The sequence below is a fragment of the Scyliorhinus torazame genome, chromosome 11, assembly GCF_047496885.1.
Source record: "Scyliorhinus torazame isolate Kashiwa2021f chromosome 11, sScyTor2.1, whole genome shotgun sequence".
NCBI lineage: Eukaryota > Metazoa > Chordata > Chondrichthyes > Carcharhiniformes > Scyliorhinidae > Scyliorhinus > Scyliorhinus torazame.
In genome coordinates, this window is record NC_092717.1 from 8,884,707 (window position 1) to 8,912,230 (window position 27,524).

The 27,524-nt window shown below is 47.8% G+C and overlaps 1 protein-coding gene across 1 annotated transcript in view; it reads right to left on the bottom strand.

The window, feature by feature from the left end:
• Positions 1-7,854: 7,854 nt before the first annotated feature.
• Positions 7,855-27,524, bottom strand: part of has2 (hyaluronan synthase 2) — a 28,764-nt gene continuing 9,094 nt past the window's right edge. Inside the window, exons 2-4 of the mRNA XM_072466918.1 lie at positions 20,792-21,418; positions 13,751-13,852; positions 7,855-10,982 (exon numbers count right to left, since the gene is read on the bottom strand). Of these exons, the coding sequence (XP_072323019.1) occupies positions 10,053-10,982; positions 13,751-13,852; positions 20,792-21,418 (1,659 nt within the window). The 3' untranslated portion in view covers positions 7,855-10,052. The remainder of the gene's footprint in view (positions 10,983-13,750; positions 13,853-20,791; positions 21,419-27,524) is intronic.

Here is a 27,524-nt window from a genome sequence, read left to right on the forward strand (position 1 = left end):
CTCCACCCAATGCGGGGCATGGTCTGAGATGGCTATGGCCAAATACTCTGTGCCCTCCACGCTCGGAATTAGTGCCCTGTTCATAACAAAGAAGTCAATCCGGGAGTAGGCTTTATGGACGTGGGAAAAAAAAGAAAATTCCCTGGCCCCCGGCCTGACAAACCTCCATGGGTCCACTCCTCCCATCTGGTCCATAAACCCCCTCAGCACCTTGGCCGCTGCCGGCCTCTTTCCCGTCCTGGACCTGGAACGGTCCAATGCTGGATCCAGTACCGTGTTGAAGTCCCCCCCTCCCCATTATCAAGCTCCCTGCCTCCAGGTCCGGAATCCGGCCCAACATGCGCCGCATAAATCCGGCATCATCCCAATTCGGGGCATATACATTCACCAAGACCACCCGCACCCCCTGCAGCTGACCACTCACCATCACATATCTACCTCCATTGTCTGCTACGATGTTCAGTGCCTCAAACGACACCCGCTTCCCCACCAAAATCGCCACCCCTCGATTCTTTGCGTCCAACCCCGAGTGGAAAACCTGCCCCACCCACCCCTTTCTCAGCCTGACCTGATCTGCCACCCTCAAATGCGTCTCCTGGAGCATAACCACATCTGCCTTCAGTCCCTTCAGGTGCGCGAACACCCGGGCCCTCTTGACCGGCCCGTTCAGGCCTCTCACATTCCAAGTTATCAGCCGGATCAGGGGGCTTCCCGCCCGCCGGTGGGGGGTCGGAGAATCTCGCCCCTGATCTTGGGATTCCAGTCAACACTCTGAAGTGTGGAATGCATCAATGGAACTTCCTCCGAGTACGTCTGGCATCCTGCACCCTGTGCTTGTGAAGTGAGGTTTGATAGGAACTGATGTCCACAGAACATTTGGTAGAAGTGGAGGGAGGGGGGGTTTGAAGGGCTGTGTGGTCCTTTGGGCATTGATTAAATAAATGTAATGTTTATGGTATGATAGGAGGTCTACACAATGGGTAATGTCCCTGCCTCTAAGCTGGAAGCTCTGGGTTCAAGACCCATCCCAGGACTGGATGACCGAGGAAGGTATCTTCAGACTGTGGCCAAACAGGTTGGTTGTCAGCTTTTAAATCCTTCCAATGGCATGCGGTAGGAGCGGGAATGCCTCCCAGTCAGCCATGCCTGGTATGGAGTGGGCATCCCTCTGGCAATCGGTTGGCAACTGTTCCAGGAAAAACCAGCCATGGAAGCAGACACAAGCATGTGTTATGTCTGCCTCATGTGCCACGGGGCATGAGAAAGGTTGAATGTTTATTTATTTATTTGTTTAAAATTTAGAGTACCCAATTCATTTTTTCCAATTAAGGGGTAATTTAGCGTGGCCAATCCACCTAGCCTGCACATCTTTTGGGTTGTGGGGGTGAAACCCACGCAAACACGGGGAGAATGTGCAAACTCCACACGGACAGTGACCCAGAGCCGGGATCGAACCTGGGACCTCGGCGCCGTGAGGCAGCAATGCTAACCGCTGCGCCAACGTGCTGCCTGAAAGGTCGAATGTTTATGTCTTCATAATGGAGCCGTGAGGTAGAAACTGAATCTGGAAATGTTCCCTGTTTCTTAAGTCCGTACAGTCTTTTTTAAAATAAATTTAGAGTACCCAACTATTTTTCTTTTCCAATTAAGGGGCAATTTAGCGTGGCCAATCCACCTACCCTGCACATCTTTGGGTTGTGGGGGTGAAACCCACGCAAACACGGGGAGAATGTGTTAGCTCCACACAGACAGTGACCCAGGGCCGGGTTTCGAACCCGAATCCTCAGCGCCGCAGTCCCAGTGCTAACCACTGCACCACATGCCGCCCCCAGTCCGTACAGTCTTGACCTATTCATTGGAAATGAACCTTGTTTCTACACTGTTCATAATGGGCCTTCTCCTAAATGTGGAAATTGGTTGGAGAGAATGAATGACTCCTATCTGTTGTTTGAACTTGTCTATCATGAATTAACCTAACTGGTTAACCTGTATGTGTTGGCGGTGTTATAAATTAAGCAATATTCTAAATCAACCGATGCGATTCAGCGGCCTGGTTATGTCCACTCTAGTACTGGGACGAGGCGATTGAATCTCCCGAGAGGCCTCTAGCAAGACTCAAAACGTCTTGTGAGATTCAACGAATTCTCAGGAGACGGAGCGATCTGGATCTTGCCCTCACTGGGTGTGGTCCAGATCAGCATGTATGGGTTAGCCCTGATGCCTCACAGCGCCGAGGTCCCAGGTTCGATCCCGGCTCTGGGTCACTGTCCGTGTGGAGTTTGCACATTCTCCCCGTGTGTGCGTGGGTTTCGCCCCCACAACCCAAAGATGAGCAGGATAGGTGGATTGGCCACACTAAATTACCCCTTAATTTAAAAAAAAACTAATAACTCTGCCCTAATAAGGAGTCTTTCCACATGGATACCTGACAAATGGCACTGATTTGAACTTTGATGTAAAGCACATTGTTGGGATAGAGAATTATTCCGCATTAGACTCAAGATGTGCATAACCTGTGAGTAACTCATGTCAAAACAGGGAAATCACAATTTCTGCTAGTAACATACCTCTCCATCAGTGACAAGCATATGAAATTAATATATATGTATGTAAATGCTGCATCAATAATTCTATACCACTGCTATTGTGCTATTCCAATGATTTAATCCAGTTGGTCCTTTGGAAATAAAAGTGAAATTTGCTTCGTACGGATTCTCTAAACCAGTGTTGTTGCTTTGTTTTCGAGCTACGCCTGCACCCATGACACTATGTATGGGTGGTGAAGTCATATCTGTCAGCTGACAGGAACTGGCACCATTCCTGCCAGTTGTGTTTTAATAGGTGCCACACTGAGAAAAGACACGTGGAATTTCCAAAGAATAGAAAGATAATCATGCTTGGAATGGATGAGGCCAATGTTAACATGCGTGTTAACATGCGTGAAGCCCCTCCTTCAGGTACCTTGCTCATAGAATACCCAGCAATTCTACCGGTGGAAACATAGCGACACTGAAAAAGGCAGTTGCTGCCTTTAACAAGCTGGCTATCATCAAGAACAATTAAACATCCGTCAGAACAGCCAAGTCTCTGCTACTTTCCTACTCAGCATACAAACCTGCCAAAAGGGAATTTGACACTCTCTCATTGTTGGGTGTTTTCGTAAGATATTCAGAGTGGATGGAACAATATTGTTGGGAGCTAGAACAACACAACAGTCAAGTAATCTAACTCACACAGTAAAATCATGCTCAGGACACAATGCAAAGCTAAATAGAAGGTTGTCAGCCCACACTTTTACATAAGCTGGAAGGAAATTGAGATGACTGTTTCCTCCAACAGTACTTACACATTAAACATATTTAATTAGCTGTAAACTCCTTTGGGACATCCTGAGCTGTGAAAGGCACAATCTAATTACAAATCTTTATTTTTCTTGTTTGGCGTTGATGACACCAATGTTAACACCAAGTTAAAATTAAGTCTCTCTCCCTCTCCATCCTCAGTTCCTGTCCCAATCCTCTTTATCTCTCTCCTCCATCTCCCGGCTCTCTCATTTCACTCAAGCCGAATCCTTCTCTCTGTCACCAGTTCCTCTCGCTCCACATTCCAGACCCTCTCTGCGTCCCCAATCTCTCTCCAACTCCCGTCTCTCGCTGTCTCGCCACAATTTCCTGTCTCTCCCTCGGCCCTTGTTCCTCCTTTCCTCTCCAATTCCCTCCATCTCTCCGTTCTCAGCCCCAATGCCTCCATCTCAGTCTGCAGTTTCCCGATGGGCCAAGTGACAGGCGGAACAAGGGCACATCGCCCTTGACCTGCTGAGATTTTCCAGCATTTTCTCTTTTGTTTCAAATTCCAGCATCCACGGTAATTTGGTTCTATCAAGGGCACATCGCCGTTTTGTCACCAGTCTTCATTTTGAATCTTCTATTTTGCTCTGTCCTTTGTTTTAACAGTCATTCCATTCATTACAGCGCTGCTTCACGATGGTCCTGATTACAATGTGAACTGAAATGGCAGCGGCTTAACAAGAAAAAAAGCAGGAAATGTGAGGAATGGAGCAAACACAGCTGTCGCGAGAAGAACCTGCAACAAGTTAGCTACGTGAGCAGAGGTACCTGGAACAGAATTGAGCTGCAAACGGCTGGCTGCGTGCTGACGTCTCGAGAATCGATCATTACATCTGGCTGCATGCATTGCTCTCACTAACTTTCCATTCTCAATGAATCCTGCTCCCTGGCCTCGTTGTAAAAGGTGTCAAGATTCCTTTCTGAGGCCACTAAATTGGATCAATGGATGGTGGTGGAGTTAACACTTGAAAATGAAAAATGAAATGAAAATCGCTTATTGTCACGAGTAGGCTTCAATGAAGTTACTGTGAAAAGCCCCTAGTCGCCACATTCCGGCGCCTGTTCGGGGAGGCTGTTACGGGAATTGAACCGTGCTGCTGGCCTGCCTTGGTCTGCTTTAAAAGCCAGCGATTTAGCCCTGTGCTAAACAGCCCCTATTTGTTGTCACAATGGCAGAGTGTTCGAAAGTTATTGTTTGCTTTAAGCAATTTTCTTTCCCAACTTCCTGTCCATAACCACCGTTCCCAGCTCTAAATGACATTGACTCAAAGCGCAATGGTCCCAGCAATATTATCATGTGTGAGCACGGCTATATCCCACAATCTCAGGAACATTGATTATCCCCCAGCGCCACCGCCCCCCCCCCCCCCCCCCCCCCCCCCCCACAACACCTACACACATACAGACACATTCCAGCAATCATTGGACGGTGATCAGCAGATGCTGAACTATGGAGACTGTGAAAATGGAGGGGCGGCACAGTGGTTAGCACTGCTGCCTGACAGCGGCGAGGTCCCAGGTTCGATCCCGGCCCTCGTCCGTGTGGAGTTTGCACATTCTCCCCGTGTCTGCGTGGGTCTCACCCCCACAATGCACAGATGTGCAGGGTAGGTGGACTGGTCATGTTAAATTGCCCCTTAATTGGGAAAAAAAAGAATTGGGTGGTCTAAATTTATATAAAAAGAGAGACTGTGAAAACAATCTCGATGGGGTAATGATTGCACCGAGTTAGAGGTTGGAGCAGTGGGTTGGTGTTGACGGTGGAGTTCCCTTATGACACACAGCCGTGCCCCTAGGCTCTGCCCATTGCTCCCCCTGCCGAGCTAGAGCAGCCTTCTCTTTGTCACATCTTCAGCCTCCCAAACTCTCTGCTATTCTGTTGTAACCATTGATACCTCCTCCATATCCACCTTTTGCCTCTGCTTCCATCACTATCCCCTTTTACACCCGGCACTAAAGGTTAGAACACATGAGGCGGGATTCTCCAACGCCCCACCGGGTCGGAGAATTCCCGGGGGTTGGCGTGAATCCCGCCCCACCGCCCTGACGCCGGCTGCCGTATACTCCGGCGCCGTTTTTCGAGCGGGGGTGGGGTTCATGCCACGCCGGTCGGGGGCCATTGGCAGCAGCACCCCCCCCCCCCCCACCCCCGGCAATTCTCCGGGCCCCGATGGGCCGAGCGGCCGTCCGTTTGTGGCCAGTCCCGTCGGCGTGGGTTACGCATGGTCCCACACGGCGGGACCTGGCAGTTAGGTCGGCTGGGGCGGACTCGGAGGGGCGTGGGGGGTGCTGACCCCAGTGGGGGCCCCCATGGTGGCCTGGCCCGCGATCGGGGCCCACCGATCTGCGGGCGGGCCTGTTCCGTGGGGGCACTTCTTCCTTCCCCGCCGGCCCCGGCTTGGCCGGCGCGGAGACGAGAACCCCCGGCGCATGTGCCAAAACACGCTGGCGGTTCCGTGCATGCGCGAGATCACGCCGGCCCTTTGCCGCATGCGCGCTCGCGCAGTCCCTTCTGCGCCGGCTGGAGCGGCGCCAACCCCTCTGGCATCCACCTAGCCCCCGAGAAAGTGGAGGTAAGTGGAGAATTTCTCACCTTGGGGGCCCGTTGACACCGGAGTCGTTGCCGCCGGTTTTCCCGCCGGCGTGGGGACTTAGTCCCCGGAAAGGAGAATCCCGGCCAAGGATTCCAGGGAGAGCTGGCAAATTGGAGACAATTGGCTTGATGGTAGGACGCAGAGGGTAATGGTGGAAGGATGCTTGGCGGACTGGAGGCCTGTGACTAATGATGTGCCTCAGGGGTCAGTGCCGGGCCTATTGCTATTTGTTATCTATATCAACAATTTGGATGAGAATGTACAAGGCACGATCAGTAAGTCAGCAGATGACACTAAAATAGGTGGAATTGTAGACAGTGAGGAAGGTTATCAATAAGTGCAGCAGGATATTGGCAAATGGAGTTCAGTACAGATAACTGGGGTGTTGCATTTTGGAAAATCAAATCAGGGTAGGACTTTCACAGTGAATGGTAGGACCTTAGGGAGTATCATGGAACAGAGGGACCTTGGAATTCAGGTGCACGGTTCTCTAAGGGTGGAGTCACAGGTAGATAGGTGGGAGAAGAAGGCTTTTGGCATGCTGTCCTTCATCAGTCAGGGCATTGAGTATAGAAGTTGGGAAGTTATGTAGCAGTTGTACAGGACGTTGGTGATGCCGCACCCGGAGTATTGTGGTCAGTTTCGGTCGCCTTGCTGTCGGAAATTTGTTATTAAACTGGAGAGAGTGCAGAAGAGATTTACAGGGATGTTGCCAGGACTCAAGGGACTTGAGTTACAGGGAGAGATTGGACAGGCTGGGACTTTTTGCTCTGGAACGTAGGAGACTGAGGGGTGATCTTATAGAGGTGGATAAGGTCATGAGAGGCATGGATAGGGTGAACGCACTCAGTCTTTTTCCCAGGGTTGGGGAATCGAGAACTAGAGGACATAGGTTTGAGTTAAGAAGGGAAAGAGTTAATGGGAACCTGAGGAGCAACTTTGTGTACACAGAGGGTGGGACGTATGTGGAATGAGCTAAAAGGCATTTGGACAGATACATGGGTAGGAAAGGTTCAGAGGGGTAGGGGCCAAATGGGGTTAGGCTTTTTGGTTGGCATGGACCAGTTTGGGCCGAAGGGCCTGCCTCCATGCCATAGATTCTATGAACATTCCCATTATCAATTAATTGTTCCTGCTTCCCACCGCATCACCAGCTCCTTTTGTACTTCCGTTCCCCCTCCCTGTCACAGGACTTTGTTCAAAAACTCTTAAATCTTGCTCTAGCTTCCAACATCCAGGTCAAAGCAGCCCCACTCGATTGGCACCCCATCCACCACCTTCAACATTCACTCCCTCCACCTCCGACACACAGCGGCAACAGCGTGTGCCATCTACAAGATGCACTGCGGCAACTCACCAAGGCTCCTCCGACAGCACCTTCCAAAGCTGCCACAACAAGGACAAGGGCAACTGATGCAAGGGAGCGTCACAACCTACAAGCTCTCCTCCAAGCAGCTCACCTATCGGCCGGCCGTTCCTGCACTGTCGCTGGGTCAAAATCCTGGATCTCCCTTCCTAGCAGCACAGTGGGTGTTCCTACGCCACGTGGACTTCAGCGGTTCAAGAGGGCAGCTCACCACCACCTTCTCAAGAGTCCATTAGAAATGGACATTAAATGCTGGGTTATCTAGTCACACCGACATCCTCTGAAAGAACATTTTAGAAAATGAATGGAGGTTGTCTTGAAAAATGAACGCTCTCTCCACAGATGTTACCTGCGCTGCTGGGAGTTTTCCAGCATTTTGTGTTTTTCTCTACAGGCTGCTTGTACCTTCGCTGCTGTTCAAGCCCATTCAGGTTGGGGGCTTTCTTACGCTGCGTGGCTCCCAATACTGCACCTAGCACTGACCCAATGAACTACTGGGAGATCACCCACCTCTTATATTCCAAGTGCAAAAGAATGAACAACCGGATTGTGTTATCAAAAATATTTATTCATGTAGGAATCAGAACTTTATCTATTACAATCCGTATTTTGGAGTATGTTGCAACATTGCTTAAATAAATATAGGCAGCTGGGTTAACATTCTACAGGGAGTGAGTGATATAGGCTACATAAGACTTGAAACTTTTGCAAATTTTTGAGATTTAATGATTTGCATGTACACTTTTGGTTATTATTTGCAATAACATGTCGAGAATTACCTTAAAAAAAAACGTAATAATGCGGAATACATCAAGAAAGTTACCATTCATTCGACTTACTTTGGAAAATTAAGTCAGTTTCAACCAAGAAATGTAAACAAATATTCAACGTCTGGCCGACGCAGTGAAGTTCCTCAGAATCCCAGGTTCCACCTCTCACTAGAAGGTTTTGTTCGGTTATGACAGTTTGTTCACAATGTGTATTTTTTTCCAGAGACAGGCACGAACATGCATGTGTTTGTATGTTCATGCCTGTCTCGGTGGGGGTGGGAGTAGGGGGGGGGGGGGGGGGTGGAGGAATATCATGGTTCTCATTTTTAAGAATTTCATGAATCTCATTTCTTTTAAAGTAATCTGCAGGTGTTATTATCAGCGATTTGATACTTTCAGTTGCTAATATGTGTGCGTTAAGCCCGTAAATGCGCTGTAGAAACATCAAGTTGTCATGCGAGCACTTATTGTGGGGATGGAGGGGAAAGCCTCCTCCAAGGAGAAATCTGCTCAGTTCTTCAATAACTGATTGGCTCCATTACGTCTGTTTTGCCCTACTTAACTCTTAAGTAACTCTTCTGAATGGATGCTTTCTTTCTGATAGTGGTATGCGAGTAACCCTCAATAATCCTTGTATTTCCATTCATAACCCCAAGATTTTGGAAAAGGCGAGTCCTTCTGCATCAGAAATGGGAGGACGTTGGCCCAAGGGATTTTTTTTTGTGCATCTTCGCGTCACTGGACAAGGGCAGGTTTAAATAAAACATGGGGTTCAACAACTTGCCCATAGTCGGCTCGCGCTTGCAACAGTGCGAAAGAGAACATTTTTGGTTCTTCACCCAACAACCCCACCCCTTGACAAGGCGGAGTGTTTAGACCCCCATAAAGCACTCTCCAGCCTAGCCAATATCCAACAAAACTCACCCCACTCGGACTAGTCAATGCCAAGCAGCTGGGCTCAAGAGTGGCTCTTGAGTCTACTTGCCAACCTGGCATGAAATGGCGCTGACACAATGGGCCAATGGTCCTCTTCCTGTGCTGTAAAACTCTAGGACTCAATGAAATCCCTCATGGAACCCAGCACTGACATGTCTATCTATATAGTAACCCCACAGGGAGCAAAAGAAAACCTGACAGATTGACCTGCAAAATATGTTCTCCAGTTCCTCTTTGCCCCTTGACCCGAGGCCCATAGTTGACCCTTGACATTGTTTATTGCAGTACGTTAAAATTGTCATTGGTCTAAAGTCAGCTGTTGCAACAATTCACATTTTCATTCACGTATTCACATAAAGTCACTTAAGGAAAAGTTTAATAATGGCAATAAATCTTTGGTTTGCTTGTTTAAAAAAAAAATGGAATGAACAATCATTTAGCGAGGCAGAATTTGGTCTGCTGGTTTCCCATGTAAATACAAATATAGGTAAACTTACACAAACACTACAGTCTCAGCCAATGTTCCGAAAAACACTTTTTCTTTTGAAAAATAGAGTCAAACTCCCGGTGCTGGAAGCCAGGAGCTGTGAAAGAGGAAGTTAAGCTGGGGCCCAGTTACTTTCACGCAGTCAGTATGGCTTGGTTTGAGAAGGTATCAGCTGAGGTCGAATAAAGGAGTGGGCGAGGTAATTGTGTCAAGCGTTCGAATGTTAAATTCACCCCGCTATCCACAAGCACTGCCGGTGAGGTATTCCGAGACACCATCAAGCATTTTGCCCATGAAAGGGAAAAAAAAAGTGCAGACATCGAAACGGTCAACAATTGTTCCACACAGATTGGTTCCTTCAGCATGAATTGCAACGGCAGATCAAAAACATTAATAGTTTCTTTGGCATAACCGTATGAACTCTTATTGCATTTTATTTTGAAGTGATAGCAGCAATGATTCATATCCTTTGGCAACAACCATCCGTTAATGCCACCAGAAACTCCAGATTTTGTAATGTGTCAGTAATAATGATACACGCACATGTAAACATCATACATCAAGCACCATGTCATACTGCTGCTCGCTCCTCCGCCTGCAGCATTTGGTGATCAGCACAACGTACAGAGTTAACAGCAAGACCCAGTAGCAGGCGTAGAGGATTGCTCCAACGATCAGGACGGTCTGCTCTGAATCAGAGAAGGAATCCCGGGTCTCATTGTAGATCGTGTACATGACCCCCCCCAGAAGTATGCTGAACCACACCGAGACCGGGATCAGCCCAATGAAGTTCACTACGATGGTCTTCCGCCCCGACGTCCCCCAGCCCGCTTTGTTTATGGTAGCGATTGCAAACATCTTGGCCGGCAGCAAGCTGGACATGTAGAGCACTGAATAGAGAGACATGAAGATCATCACAATGTTACCCCTCAGGCAGCTGGCAAAGGAAGACTTGATGAGACCCACCAACTGGACGGTGAGGAGAAACAGGAGAATATTCCAAATCCGTCCCCGGTAAAAAAGTTGGATGACGGTGGCGATGAGGAAGAAGGGGAAGAATCCAGTGATTACCGCTTCGTACGTCATCCACAAGTGATGCTTGTGGAACCACAGGGCATTGTACAGCCATTCCCTGAAATAGGACTTACTCCAGCGGGTCTGTTGGTTCAGCCACCTCAGGTACTGCGTTGGGGTTTCAGTCAAGCACTTGGATCTCGCTGTGTATTTTGTGGCATATCCGAGGCTCAGGACGCGGTTCGTCAAGTGCCTGTCATCCCCGAAGCTGCACTGCGAGCCCAGGAATTCCTGATTGTACCAGTCCTCCATAAATTCGTGGAGCAAGTCATTCCTGTACATCCCTAAGGGGCCACTAATGCACTGCACGCAGCCAAAGTACGATTGGCAGGCTCTTTCGATGTTGAAGGCCATCCAATACCTGACGCTGCTGAGGAATGAAATCCAGGAGTCATATTTGTTGAGAATCTGTCAATTGATGAAGAGAAACACATGTTAATAGGTCTAAAACGACCCAATGAAACGTGATAGGAAAGATAGGGAGGGTGGGGAATACCTGTTTTTTGGGACAACATATCCAAAAGGCTGGCTAACATTATGTAAATAATAACCAGACTAGAGGATGCTCTGCTCCGATCAATGGCAATAAGGCTTGGTTTCAGAGGCACTAAGAAAGCAGGGTGAAGTAATCATACCCGATTGGCTGCACCCAGGACGTCAACACCCACATCGGCAGGTGCTGGCACATTTGGAGGACAACATCTGTCGGGATCTTGTCTTCTCAGTTGACAAGTCACGTTGCTGACTGTTAGAAGGAGCTGTCCGCTCTTATTCCCCCCGCGTCCTCCTGTTTCCTCACCTGCATTTTTTCCTCTGAGCATTTATCCAATTATTTTTTGAGAGTTATTACTGGATCTGCTGGGGTGGCACGGTGGCGTAGTGGTTAGCACTGCTGCCTCACGGTGCCGAGGACCCGGGTTCGATTCCGGCTCTGGGTCACTGTCCCGTGTGGAGTTTGCACATTCTCCCCGTGTCTGCGTGGGTCTCACCCCCATAACCCAAAGATGTGCAGGGTAGGTGGATTGGCCAGGCTAATTGGGTGCTCTAAATTTATTTTTAAAATGTATTTATTGTGCTTCCACCTCACTTTCAGGCAGTGCCTTCCAGATCACAACCACTTGTGCATTAAAAAATCTCACCACCTCTTTGCTCCTTTTATCAATTATCTTAAATGTGTATTTGTCAGGTTACCACCTCTCCTATCATGGAAATTCTCCTTACTTACTCCAGCAAAACCCTTCACTATTTTGAACGCCTCAATTAAATCTCCCCCTTAACCTTCTCTGCTCGAAGGAGAACAATCCTAGTTTCTGCAGTCTCTCTCCATAACTGAAGTCCCTCATTCCTGGTAACATCCTTTTTTTAAAAAATGATTCCAATTCAGGAGCAATTTAGCGTGGCCAATCCACCTACCCTGCACATCTTTAGGTTGTGGAGGTGAGACCCACGCAGACACGGGGAGAATGTGCAAACTCCACACAGACAATGCAAACCACTGCGCCACCATGTTTCCACTGGAAGGGGAAACTAAAACTGGGGGGCACTGCCTCAAAATAAGGGGGGGGGGGGGCGCAGATTTAGGACTGAGCTGAGGAGGAACTTCTTTCACCCAAAGGGTTGTAAATCTGTGGAATTTCCTGCCCAGTGAAGCAGTTGAGGCTACCTCATTGAATGTTCAAAAAAAAAAGTTTAGAGTATCCAATTTTTTTTTCCAATTAAGGGGCAATTTAGCGTGGCCAATCCACCTAACCTGCACATCTTTGGGTTGTGGGGGTGAGACCCACGCAGACACGGGGAGAATGTGCAAACTCCGCACGGGCAGTGACCCGGGGCCGGGATCAAACCCGGGTCCTCAGCGCCATAGGCAGCAGTGCTAACCGCTGCACCACCGTGCCGCACAAAACAGTAAAGGAATTAAGGGTCATGGTGAGTGGGTGGGAAAGTGGAGCTGAGTCCACAAAAAGATCAGCCATGATCTTATTGAATGGTGGTGCAGGCTCAAGGGGCCAGAGGGCCTCTCCTGCTTCTAGTTCTTATGTTCTTATTATGTTCTTATAATCAGGATATAAGATTTTATTGAACCACCTTGGTTACAATTCACAATAATTTTCCAAATCATTTATTTGCCATGATACAATACTCCAGCTGAGGTCTAACCTGTGATTGATAAAAACGGTTTAGCAAGTTTACAAAGGGCTGCCTGTACCTTCTGTGCCAAGGGAAACGACCGGAGCCACAGGACTGGCTCAGTAATGATGCACTGCGGCCTGGGCAACAGCTCGCTATGGGTGGAAATGTGTCCCTTGAACCTTACCTAAAGCTGAACCAATTTCTCCCCTCCCACCTCCTCTTCCATTCCGACACTTTTCCTTTTCATCGTCTGTATCTATTTAACATTTGTGTTTTCTGCTTTCAGCAATTACTGTGGCTCAATTAAAGCAATCAAACCAGCACCAGGAGCAACACATAATTATGGCAATTAGTTAACTGCAGGCAGTTGAGACCAAACAGCACACTTGAGTCAGTATTCAACTCATTTTAAGCTATTTTTTAAAATTATAAATTTAGAGTATCCAATTCTTTTTTCCAATTAAGGGACAATTTAGCCTGGCCAATTCACTTACCCGGTTTTCTTTGGGTTGTGGGGGTGAAACCCACACAATCACGGGGAGAATGTGAGAACTCCACACGGACAGTGACCCAGAGCCGGGATCGAACCTGGGACCTCGGCACCGTGAGGCAGCAGTGCTAACCGCTACGTCGCCGTGGGCTGATTCGATTGTAACCTCAACCCTATATTCTTGCCTATCCCCGAAAACCTTTCACCCCTTCGTTAATCAACAATCTATCTGGCTCTGCCTTAAAAATATTCAAAGACTCTGCTTCCACTGCCTTTCGAGGGAGAAAGTTCCCGAGACTCACGACCCTCTGAGAGGAATGATTTCTCCTCATCACTATCCTAAATGGACGATCCCTAGTTCTAGATTCTCCTGGATGCTGGGGAATTTAATTCTCTCAGGGGTCCAATGTTCAATAAAGAGGCTGTTTCCCCCTTACTTACATCCTTCTCTGCAATGACCTCTACAATTTACCCACTCACTCCAGATGATATTTACAAACTTTTCTCAATGTACAAAGACCAGTTTCAGGAAATAGCCGAGGCCTCTGTACTTTACCTGGACATCTCCACCAACCCCTCCAACCATTGGATCCTCCTCCAGAATTTTAACCATCTCCACAGTGGCAGCAGGATCCAGCATTGTATCAGAATCACAAACCTGGCGAAAGGAATGTAGGTGTGTTAACCACTGAAAAGCACAAAAAAATGCATCCTGTTACTCTGCTATAAAATCAGTCTACAGCACAGAAACAAACTGGTCTATATTGGTCTGTACTGGTCCATACTGGTCTGAAATGGTATGTACTGGTCTATACAGGTCAGTACAGTTCTCTACCGGTCAGAATGTTTCACTCAGACCTGCCTTCAGTGATCCAACAAACATCTGACATGATTGGTCGTAATAATATAATTTATATATAGTCGTTTGGTAGTATAAACGATCCATGTCGTCAAAGCCCGTCTTTGCAGACAGAAAGAACATGTACACACATTGCGCCTGTTCCAATTCAACGAAATAGTTATGGTTCATTTTCCAGGGCAATGCCTTGACATATCAGAGCCAACCCACCCGGTTTGAGTTTTTAAAAAAAATTTAGAGTACCAAATTCTTTTTTTCCGATTAAGGGGCAATTTAGCGTGGCCAATCCACCAGCCCGGCACATTTTTGTGGGTTGTGGGGGCGAAACCCACACAAACACGGGGAGAATGTGCAAACTCCACACGGACAGTGACCCAGAGCCGGGATTGAACCTGGGACCTCGGCGCCATGAGGCAGCAGTGCTAACCACAGCGCCACAGTGCTGCCCTCGGTTTGAGTTGAAACAAAGTTTGGCATGCAACTTTCAGTCATCAGCTATCTGGTATAGTCTCCGTGGCAACACCTCTACCAATACCTCTACCTCTACTTGCCAGCCAATCCGCACTCTCTTCCCATGCAGCGTATATTGTTGTCCTTTTACATTTAGTATTCTTGTGAATAATTTATTGAGTGAGGTTTGCAAGGGTTGGGAGAGATTGTCCAGATAGATGGATCTCATTGGGGATCAGGGGTTATGGGGAGAAGACAGGAGAATGGGGTTGAGAAAATATCAGCCATGATTGCATGGTGGAGAAGACTTGATGGGCCGAATGGCCTAATTCTGCTCCTATACCTTATGCTAACTGAGATGAAATATTTATCCATTTAGTAAATGCACCCAGGACAGTTCCATGCCCCATCGCCCCGCTTTGAGTGGGAGAATTGTGAACTAACACATAAAAGTATAAATTACAACATTGGTAATCTTCCGTATCAAATGTTGGTTTTTCAAATGTTGCCAATAAGTTAATTTGTTTTGCCTTGATCTGTTAATATTTTGAAATTGTACCCGCAGTAGTAGAGGTGGGTACAATTTTTGTCATTTAAAAAGCATTTAAACACTGATATGGGTAAGATGGGCAGCACGGTAGCACAGTGGTTAGCACTGTTGCCTCACAGCTCCAGGGTCCCAGGTTCGATTCCCGGCTTGGGTCACTGTCTGTGCGGAGTCTGCACGTTCTCCCCGTGTGTGCGTGGGTTTCCTCCGGGTGCTCCGGTTTCCTCCCACAGTCCAAAGATGTGCAGGTTAGGTGGATTGGCTACGATAAATTGCCCCTTAGTCTCCAAAATTGCCCTTAGTGTTGGGTGGGGTTACTGGGTTGTGGGGATAGGGTGGAGGTGTGGGCTTGGGTAGGGTGCTCTTTCAAAAGAGCCGGTGCAGACTCAATGGGCCGAATGGCCTCCTTCTGCACTGTAAATTCTCTGATTCTATAGATGGATATGGGCCAAATGAGGGCAATTGGGACGCGCTGAGTGGTTAAAAACTGGTCGGCATGGACAAGTTGGGCCAAAGGGCCTGTTTTCATGCTGCAAACGTTATGACTCTAAAACCTCTACTTTGCTTTGCTGAATTTTGCTAAGACACTGTCAAGCCGCACTCTTTCCCTTCTTGCAAACTCAGTGGACAAGTCAGAATCTATGGGTGCCTCTCTCTGGCCGCCCCGCAGTGTGTTTCTCGGCGGAGTGAGGCGGCTGAAGCGGGATCTCCTGATCCCGCCGCTGTCGTTGTGATTTCCCATTGAATCCACCCCACACCGCCGGGGAACCCGGAGCAGGGACACGCACGCCATTGACGGGACTGGAGATCCCACCACCGTAAACAGCTGGAAGATCTCACCCTATCGATACGAATTTGGATCAGTGCGTTAAAATGCCTTATAGTTTAGAATATACTATTCCAGAAAGGTCGGAGTAGAACATCTCTAAGGTCAGGAATGTAATGCATTGGGGATTGTCAATATAGCACCTCACCAGCACCCCCCCGGGCGCCCTAAGCTTTGCTGGGATATGGATATCTGGCAAACAGTCTTCCCATGCCTGGTCTTGCACTGGGCTCATTAACACGGACATATTCCCGATTACTAGCAAGGTTTGTTCCTTCTTTCTCTGCCAATTCAAATCTTCTACTTTTCGTTTCTAGAATATGCCTTCTCAGTGGTACGGGGTTCAACAAATACCCAATTACCAACTAGCATCTTGTGTCATGACTTTTAGTCACGACTGCTGGGAAGCTATTCAACCACAGAGAGCATCACTGGTCCTATGCATGCCCACTCCCAGAAACAGACACTAACTGAATGGCGATTAACACTGGCAGCCCTTCTTTCCCTATTCTGGGCCAGCATTTATTGCCCATCTCTAATTGCCCCTCGAGTAGGTGGGGGTGAGCTGCCTTCTTGAACCCGCTGCAGTCCCTGTGGTGTCGGTACGCCCACTGTGCTGTTAGGGAGGGAGTTTCAGGACTTTGACCCAGTGGTATTGATGGAACGGCGATATTGTTCAACGCCAGGTTGGTGAGTGACTTGGGAGGGGAACCTCCAGGTGGTGGGGTTCCCCAGGCATCTGCTGCCCTTGTCCTTCGAGGTGGTAGAGGTCACGGGTTTGGAAGGTGCTGTCCAAGGAACCTTGGTGAGTTGCTGCAGCGCATCTTGTAAATGGTACACACGGCTGCTATTGTGAATCGGCGTTGGACGGAGTGAATGTTGAAGGTGGTGGATGGGTTGGGTGCCAGTCAAGCGGGGCTGCTTTGTCCTGTATGGTGTCGAGCTTCTGGAGTGTTGTGGAGCTGCACTCATCCAGGCAAGTGGGGAGTGGCCCATTAGACTCCAAACTTTAAGCTTAACGCAAAACAGACCAGGGATGGAACTCTGAGACATTCCTGGACTCTTGGGCTTGTATACTCATCAGACAAGCTTCACAAGTCTTTCTGGGGAGGGCTTAGGGGTAAATCTAAATGAAATGGTCTGGAGACCGGGTTTGGCGCGAGGAAACTGGATTAATTCTGTCCAACTTGAAATTGGTTCTGCAGATATTTCAGTCTGAAAACCATTGACAGATCAATTGCTGCTAAAATTAAGCCTTCAATCTGACTATGTAGCACTACATCAGCTGCTGACAGGGTCAACCTGGGACCCATTAACGCACGAAGAATCATGTTTGCTACATCAAATATCTTGCACATGTCTCTGTTGTAATTTACTGTAGATCAGCAAGGCTGAAATCACTTTACTCACGACGGTGCAAGCAGAACTTTTAGTTTTGTCGAGGAAGTGTGAATTTTACTCCCTGTATGTGAAAGCTGGACGGGAAACTATTCAGATCACTTTGGAAATCCTCCAAGACCCAGATATACTTTTGTTGAGGATCTTGTATATTTTTTTCAAAAAAGGAAACCGCCTTATAAAACACTAGCTTGGCCTGAACTGGAGTATTGTGTCGAGCTCTGGGCATGGCTCTTTAGGAAGGGTGTGGAGGCTTTAGAGAGGGTGCAGGAAAGATTGAAAAGAATGGTCCCAGTGATGCGGGAGTTCAGTTCTGCAAAGCATGGGGCTGTTCTCCAGAGAAAAGGGAATGTTGAGGAGATTTGATCGTGAGTATTCAAAATAATGGGAAGATCTGGGCAGGGTAAATATTGGTCTCATTGGCAGGTGGATTGAGCACCAGAGGGCACCAATTAAAAGTGATTAGCGAAAGGACCAATAATGATGTTTTACAAATCAGAGGGTGTTAGCTGGGAGTGTGGTGGAATCATGAGGCAAAATCAACCGTGGCTTTCAGAAGGGAATTGGATAAGCAACTGAAGAGAGACATGTGCAGGCCGAGAGGGAAAGGTGCATGGGAGAGGAATTAGTTACATTTCTCGAGTAGAGAATCGACACAGTTTAATGTGTCAACGGCAACCATCTGTGCTGTAACGGTTCCGACAATTCAATACTTGCAGTTCTCCAAGAAATGTCATAAATCAGATGCCTCAAAGGCATACAATGAAATCGATACGTTGTGAGGACCATGTTGCAATAGCAATTGGCTAGCCTCCATACCTTTGATGGCAGCACTCTAACCGTGGCAATGCATGCTTCTAGCACAATTTGCTTTCACAGAACTGCTGAGTTGCACGTCCCCGACTCGATTGCCTGAACAACCTCCTCGTGATAATACAGAAATTCATGGACACTTGGGAATGATTATAAGGCAGCTCTCTAATTGCGGGCTTTCACATGTTGTCACGGAGACTGGGTGAGGAGTCTGAATGGTTTGCAATTCTTTCTCCGAGCCCCTCAAGATCCCCTGATTATTTTGAAAGCATATCGGAGGATATTATTTGTTCGGCATCGGGTCCATGTTCGTGCCCACCCGCTGGTCCTAATGGATAGCCGTGGATGATGCCAGCCCCACGAAAGGAGAAAGAGCTGTGAAGTCGGGCGGGGTTCACCGGGCCCCCAGCTGCCTGTTTCTCGGCGGCGAGCAATTCGCTGTCCCGGAATTCTCCTCCCCCCCCCATAGTCAATGGGGTGTCCCATTGAAGCCACCCCACCCCACCGGGAAACCAACGGGTGGGGATGACGGGCCGACAGGAACTGAAAATCCCAATGGCCGGTGAATAGTTACTTATTGTCAAGCGATAGTTTCCAGCTGTTTGAGGGAATTCAGCAACTAGCGTATTATTGGACAGTGAAAAAACTGAGAGGCTGTACCCACCCAGAGAGGTTGAATGCACTGTGGCTCCATTCTCTAGAAAATAGAAAGCTGGGGTTGTTAACGATGATTCAAGAGTCTGGTAGGGTAGGGCGGGGCGGGGGGTGGGGGGCGTTATTTCCACTTGCAGACAAGTTCAAAGGTAGCGCCATTAAGATAATCACCAATAACCCAAAGAGGCAATTCAGGAGAAATGTATTTACCCAGAGAGTGGTGAGAATGTGGAACTGGCTCCCACAGCTGAATAACACGGGATACATTCGAAGGGAAACTGAATAAACACCTGACGGAGAAAGGAATAGGCGGATATGGTGGTTGGGTGAGATGAAAAGTGGGGGTGGAAGAGGCTCGTGTGGACCACGGATCATTGGGCCTGTTTCTTGATGGCACCTCTATGTGATATGAAAGCTGATACGTGTGGGAACCTGATCACATTGTTGGCATTGATTACAGGCATGAAGCCAGTTGCACAATTCCAAAAGAAACAAACTTCTGCTAACTGTTTTTTTAATTACAGCTTTATAACCAAACATATGTTGATACTTCCTGCTGGTAAATGTGCTGCCAAATATCCCAGCATTGATCCCCAATCATAGAACATACAGTGCAGAAGTAGGCCATTCAGCCCATCGAGTCTGCACCGACCCACTTAAGCCCTCACTTCCACCCAATCCCCGTAACCCAACAACCCCTCCTAACCTTTTTGGTCACTGAGGTCAATTTATCATGGCCAATCCACCTAACCTGCACATCTTTGGACTGTGGAGGAAACTGGAGCACCCGGAGGAAACCCACGCAGACACGGGGAGAACGTGCAGACTTCGCGCAGACAGTGACCCAGCAGGGAATCGAACCTGGGACCCTGGTGCTGTGAAGCCACAGTGCTATCCACTTGTGCTACCATGCTGCCTATACCCAGTTAGCTGATTTCACTCCCAGATCTACAAAGAGTCGGTGGGTTAGCGGAGGTGAAGAATGAGCCCGGTTTGCACTCCTGTTCCCCGTCCAACTCCTATTGAACAGAAGGAGAGGGAAATGACCCGGCGCTGACGTTCCCCATCAATGAATATTCTGTGGGTATACACCGTCTACACAGGGAAGAACGGCTATCTGCTTGCAGCTGCAATATCATAACACAATGCGAGAGGGGAATGTATCATTCAGGCTAATGCAGATCCCTGGCTCTCTGAAGCTGGATGCAATCTCCATGTGAGGAAGTTAGAAGGAAGGTTATTCCAATCAGTGACAACTATTATGGTAGTGACTAGTGGGCAACGGCCCACATCTCGGAAGATTGGCATGGAATTTACCAGATTTCTTTCCTGAGGCAAGTGATAAGAGTTCTCACAGAAATCTTTTCTGTGGGGTTTACATCATAGAATCTACAGAGCAGAAGGAGGCCATTCGGCCCATCTAGTCTGCACCGGCCCTTGGAAAGTGCAGCCCATTTAATCCCACACCTCCAACCTATCCCCGTCACCCAGTAACCCCATCCATGACATGAGTTAGTTCATTTAAATGACCTCTATTATCATTTATTTGGAACAGTGCTGGGCCGCACAGGCTAATGTGTAAGGTGTATAAAATCTTAACCTTTTCTTTTTTTTAAATAAATTTAGAGTACCCAAATCATTTTTCCAATTAAGGGGCAATTTAGCGTGTTCAATCCACCTAGCCTGCACATTTTTGGGTTGTGGGGACGAAACCCACGCAAACACGGGGAGAATGTGCAAACTCCACACGGACAGTGACCCAGAGCCGGGATCGAACCTGGGACCTCGGCGCCGTGAGGCCGCAGTGCTAACCCACTGTGCCACCGTGCTGCCCATCTTAACCTTTTCTTTATCATCAGCAGAATTTGCTTCAGTGCATTATTCACTAAATTACAAGGGCAGTGCTTTTTGCTTCAAACATTTGCCTAACGGGACACAAGAGGTTTTATTGGAACATTATATATTATATAGGACTCCTTTTACAGCACAACATTTATTGAATTGTTCCCTGATTTCTCTACTTGACTTGGAATGGTCTCAAGGGTCTTACTTGCACATAATCCACAGTGCGTCCTAGTGCCTTGAACGCCGTGTACATCACTTCTCGTTTGCCTCCCCACTTCTGCATGACACACACGCTCTTGTTGGTCCTGATCAGCCTGGTGAGATACTGCATGCTCTCCCCGTGGGCCTCGTCACTCTCGCCCGGGCCTTTCTCGTGGAAGTTGCTCTTCCACACGTAGCTGGCTGACCGCTCCCTCCCCATGATCTCGCCGAATATGTCCATCATGTACAGATCGTCCTCGCTGTTGCCATCGATGACCATGATGACGTTCATTCCCGGGTACGTTAGCCTCTTGACCGACAGCAAGCACTTCCTCAGGTAATCCGGGTCCTCTTGGAAGGCTGCTATGCACAGAGCCACCGACTTGTTCAATTTAATGGGGGTTTCCAAGGAACGCTTCATTTTCCGGTGTTCCAGGAACGCAAAGAGGCTTTGAATGAGGAGGTGTAGGGCTAGGATTGCTCCGTACAGTCCAAAGGAAAAGTAGTAATTGTCTGTGGCTATGAACTGATATCCCACGATATAGGCCGCCGCGATCCCCAGCAGAAGAGCAAGACCGAATAGCGTTGTCCCCACAATCCGCAGGATGGAGGTCAGGTTTTTGCAACACATCTGTAACATCACAAAACACAGGGAGAAAAAAAAGAAACTGAATATGTATTTCTTTGGAAATTAAAATGTTATTGATTAACACTCCATGCAACAGTCAACGGCTAACTTTATTTTTACCTGTCCACTTGGTGCAAGCTTTGCCAGATTGATTCATCTGCACGAGTGCACTATGTTTTAATGGATTCACTGGAGGTCCTTCTACATTGTATCCTGTCCTGCTATCATATCGTCACCTCAAATTGTTGCTTAATCTCACACCGGAAGTTTCAGTGGGGCTGAAAGGTTTAAAATACTCAGATTGTGCAGGTTCGTGTATTCCTTGAGTCTTGAATGTTTTTATTAAATAAGTTTAAAGTGCCCAGTAATTTATTCAGGAATTAAGGGGCAATTTAGCGTGGCCAATCCACCTACCCTGCGCACCTTTAGGTTGTGGGGGCGAAACGCACGCAGACACGGGGGGGAATGTGCAAACCCCACACGGACAGTGACCCAGGGCCGGGGTTCGAACCCAGGTCCTCGGCGCCATGAGGCAGCAGTGCTAACCATAGAATCATAGAATTTACAGTGCAGCAGGAGGCCATTCGGCCCATCGAGTCTGCACCGGCTCTTGGAAAGAGCACCCTACTTAAGCCCAACGCCTCCACCATATCCCATAACCCAGTAACCCCACCCAACCTTTTTGGACACTAAGGGGCTATTTAGCACGTCCAATCCACCTAACCTGCACATCTTTGCACTGGGGGAGGAAACCGGAGCACCCGGAGGAAATCCACGCAGACACGGGGAGAACGTGCAGACTCTGCACAGACAGTGAGCCGGGGCCAGAATTGAACCCAGGTCCTCGGCGCCGTGAGGCATCAGTGCTAACCACTGTGGCGCCTTGTCGCCCAAGTCTCCAACTGAGTGATGTTTTAAGATGGTTAACGGGATAGGCAGAGAGGAACTCTTTCCTCTGATAGGGGGAGTCTGAGAGAATGGGCAAAATCTTCAAATTCGAGGCAGTCAGGGGGCGATGACAGGAAGTACTTCTTCACACAGTGAGCGGAAATCAGGAATTCTCTCCCTCCAAAAAGCCGCTGAGGTTGGGGGGGCCTCAACTGAAAATTTCACGAATGAAGGAACGAGCTCGAGGGGCCGAATGGCCTTCCTCTCCCTCCGATATTTCTACTTCAGCAATAACCGTGGGTGCAGCTGTGACAGTCGAGCCAAGAAATTCAGAGAATGTCTTGGTCTACCAACATGAGAGGCCAGGCAGATCCTGATGACAAGCTATCCATCCACGAGCAATAAACGAGACAGGAAGAGCAAAGTGTTATTTTTGTTCCCCTCCCAGAATCAATGAGCTGAGGAGTGAAGAGGAATGAGTGTCAGTACAGCAACAGCAATCTGAAGCGACCCCGCGTCTGGCCGGGTATATTTATTACACTTCATGCTCTTGTGTTTGATTTTCCATTTGACTGTTTATGTTACCTTACGAGGGACAGTGCTCCTTCTGTCGGCTCACACACACACTAAATTTTCTTTTTATGAAAAGGTTTTGGAATTAAACTGGTAGACGTCTTATACACATGTCATCATTTCAGGGAATATGTTTCCAGGACAACCCTTCAGTCCTGCTCTATTCTGCTTTCAGCTGCGTTAGGACAGTTTTCCGGTAATCTTTAGCGACCTCTCTAACCAGGCTTCTCGTCACCTGCCCTAACATCTCATAACGTGACTTGATGTCAATTTTATTCTGATAACGCATTTGTGAAGTGCGTTGGTGGATTTTTACCAGGCACCGTATAAATGCAATATTTTTGTTGTGCTGTAAACTATGCAGTAAACAACAGTTGTTAATTTTTAATCTGAGATAGATAAAATTTTTGTTAAAATGTGTTAACGGCAAAGATATTCAGGGATATGGGTCACAGGCAGGTTTATGGAGTTGGGCGACAGATCATCCATGGTCTCATTGAATGGTGGGACAGGCTCGAGGGGCTGAATGGCCTACTCCTGCCCCCATATTCCCAGAAGAGTATGCAAAGGTTTACGCGTGGGGCATAAATGGTTTATGCATGGGATATGGGGCAGGTTTAGCACACTGGGCTAAATCGCTGGCTTTAAAAGCAGACCAAGGCAGGCCAGCAGCACGGTTCAATTCCCGTACCAGCCTCCCCGAACAGGCGCCAGAATGTGGTGACTAGGGGCTTTTCACAGTAACTTCATTGAAGCCTACTTGTGACAATAAGCGATTTTCATTTCAAAGTTGCAAAAAATTGTGTCTTTTTTGATGTTATTTCAGGGCGCATGGACATCACTGGCAAGACCCGTTCCTTAATTGCCCGAGAGAACGTGGCAAGTTGCATTCTTGAACCTCTGCATTCCATTCACCTGTTCCACATAATCCAGAACTGCGCATTATTAACCCCTCATCCCCCGCATCACCCCCACACAGGGTTGAGCATTTTCAAACAAACCCAGAGGTCCTTTGGAAGGAGCCCCGGTATTGGCCAGGTAATTAATGCTCACCCTGCTTTAGTGAAAGAAATTACTTTTCAAGACATGCCATCCGCTTAATTAATCCACGTTGTCACTCCTCTCCTCATGTATTGTATGCATTCCTCCCCCTGGTTGAGGGACTCTGTTGTGTGTGCATTCCCTTTGCACACTCCATAATATTCGAAGTCATTCTCATTTTGCACTCATCCTGTCAAGTGTGAAACTGTTGATGGTTCCACCTGTGTTTGTGTGGCACCTGCCTACACAACAAAATGTTCCCAAACGCTGCACGGGAGTGATTATCTCAACAAAATTTAACAATCTGAGCTGCAAGGGAGATGTGAGCACAAGCTTTGTCAAGGCAGCAGGTTTTGAGGTAGAGAGGCGGAGAGTTTTCGGGATGGAATTCCAGGTAGCTGAAGGCATGGTCATCAATGAGGGAGCGATGGAAATTGGTCTGAACTGGAGGAGGGTGGATATCTTGAAGGAGCTCAAAGAGTTTACAGACACAGGGAGGTGCAGGGCCATGGAGGGATTTGAAAACAGAGGATTTTTAAATTGTGGCATTGCCAGATTTGGAAAGAAATGAAAAATGAAAATGAAAATCGTTTATTGTCACAAGTAGGCTTCAATGAAGTTACTGTGAAAAGCCCCTAGTCGCCACATTCCGGCGCCTGTTCGGGGAGGCTGGTACGGGAAGAATGCAAGTCAGCAAGCACAGAGGAATGATAGGTGGAGAGCAGTCCATATCCAATGGCTCAGATTTGTGCAGTGCTAGATCCTGCATACCCTTTCAGCCTCATTTGACCTTCAATTTAATTGTTTGGAGAATGAGACACTCTGCCACTTCCCACACCTGCCTCGCAACACTTACCTCTCTGCCCACATAAACAAGCAGGTCATTCAGCATTTCAAGCCTATCCCACAATTGATTAAGATCGTGGCTGATTTGTATTCTAACTCCTTCTACCCACCTTGGCTCCATATTAAAAGGACTCATGTGTAGATGGACATCTTGGGCAGGATGACTGGATGTTGCAATCGGGCAGAATCCAAGCAATCGGAACATGGTACAGTTACCGTGGGGCTGGAACATGGAACTGCAGCTACCAGCCTCAAGATTGCACCTTCATACCACTTCACTCCAAAATCAGATCCAGACCCGCTCCAGGCGTACGGCCCAACTTTTAGCAACATTTTTATAACACCTTTCAAGCTCTCAGGATGTCCCAGAGTCCTTTGCAGCCAGTGAAGTATTTTTAGCGTGTCGTCAGTGTTGTGACATAGAAAATGTGGCAACCAATTTGTGCACAGCAAGATCCCTCAAGAAGCAATGGGATAATGACCAGATCATGTTTTTGGGTGTCGATTAAGAGATACCAGACCCAGGACACCAAAGAGATGTTCCCATGCAACGTCTTTGAAATTCTGCTCTGGGATCTTTTGAATTCACCCGAGAAGTCAGACGGGGCCCTCAGCTCCGCATCTGATCCAAAAGACAGCGCCTCCAACAGGCTGGCGTTTGTGATCACACCTCTGAAATGGGACTTGGGCCTTCAGGGTGAGAGTGTTGCCTACTGAATCAATGCTGATGCTATACAGCCCTATTCATTCATGGTCATTGGTTTAAGCACTGATTCTAACATCTTTACTATTGCACATGATGCGAACTGAATCTTAAAATAATGAAATCTCACAGCTGTGCTTGCAGTGAATAATCCTACACATTGCAAAACTAATCCAGACCATTCTTGTTAGGGGGTTTTTAATCATTTCCTTTGAAAGAGTGAGAATCCTGAAATATTAAATATTAGAAATATTATATGAGGATGCTAAATTTCATTTTTCGCAAAATGGGCAATTAACTTTCCGCAGTTTATAACTGGGCCAATCAAAGCAGCAGAATGGATTATGTCTCATTAACTCACCTCCACCCGTCCCACCAACAGATGGGACTCTGCACTCCCATTATTTGACAGAAGCTACATTTAGGCAAACATTTCATTTTTCGCTCTTCCTTTCCTCCGCAACCCACCCCCTCCCACGGATTGTTTATTCAATCGCTGCCTTGGGGATGGCTCTCGTTGAAATGCCATCGCCCCCATCTGGCGGCCAGGCCTCTGCTCCTTTGCACTTCATTTGTTGATGAAAAAGAAAATCACTTCATGGTTGTGAACATGGGAGTGTGTTACTCCCAACTGGTCTCCCTGACCTCTCGGCGAGTGGGAGAAGATTAATCTCACTGAGCGTCGGCATCATCCTGTACCGTAACGGAGCAACCTTTTCCACTATCGAAAAGTATTTGAATTTCCCAAAATAATGATCAATGATCTTATATTCAGTTGAGGAAAGTTCAGAGGGTTAAGACTTGATAAAATCTAAGTGAAATCTTATCCAGAGGAATCAATAGCTCATTGAACCACTGTTTTCTTTTTCATGAGCTCCGTATTTTACTCCCTAACCTCTTCACCGCCCTCTTCCCCTTTAAGATGCTCCTTAAACACCCATTTTCTTGTCACCATTCTAATATCTCTTTACGTGGCTCAATGTCACATTTGGTTTGATAACATACCTGTGAAAGAAGACTTGCATTTATATTCATAGAATTTACAGTGCAGAAGGAGGCCATTCGGCCCATCGAGTCTGCACCGGCTCTTGGAAAGAGCACCCTACCCAAGGTCAACACCTCCACCCTACCCCCATAACCCAGTAACCCCACCCAACACTAAGGGCAATTTTGGACACTAAGGGCAATTTCTCTTGGCCAATCCACCTAACCTGCACATCCTTCGACTGTGGGAGGAAACCAGAGCACCCGGAGGAAACCTATGCACACACGGGGAGGATGTGTAGACTCCGCACAGACAGTGACCCAAGCCGGAATCGAACCTGGGACTCTGGAGCTGTGAAGCAATTGTGCTATCCACAATGCTACCGTGCTGCCCCCTTATATAGAACCTTTCACAACCACTGGATGCCACAAAGTGCTTTGCGGCCAATGAGGTGCTTTTCATTTTTGAAGAGCCACCGTTATAATATAGGAAATGGCGGCCCGGTGGCGCAGTGGTTAGCACAGCTGCCTCGCGGCACTGGGGACCCGGGTTCGATCCCGGCCCCGGGTCACTGTCCGTGTGGAGTTTGCACGTGTCTACATGGGTCTCACCCTCCACCACCCAAAGATGTGCAGGGTAGGTGGATTGGCCACGCTAAATTGCCCCTTAATTGGAAAAAAATAATTGGGCCCTCTAAAGGTATAAAATAAATAAATAAATTGCTCCTTAATTGGGAAACGTTTTTTTTAAATTAAAAAAATCATAATGTAGGAAATGTGGCAGCCATTTTGTGCACAGCAAGCTCCCATGACAGAAATGTGATTGTGAGAAGATACCCCGTCTTTTGCGATGTTGGTCGAGGGATAAATATTGTCCGGGACCCTGGGGAGAACTCTCCTGCTCTTCTTCGAAACGGTGCCAGGAAATCGTTTATTCCCACCCCGAGGGGGATTACTGGGTTGCAGTTTAACGTCACATCTAAAAGACAGCAATGAAGCATCAAGCATGGATTGTCACACTTTGGTCCTGGAATGGGACTTGAACCCAGGGCCTTCAGAGTCAGAGCCACAGCT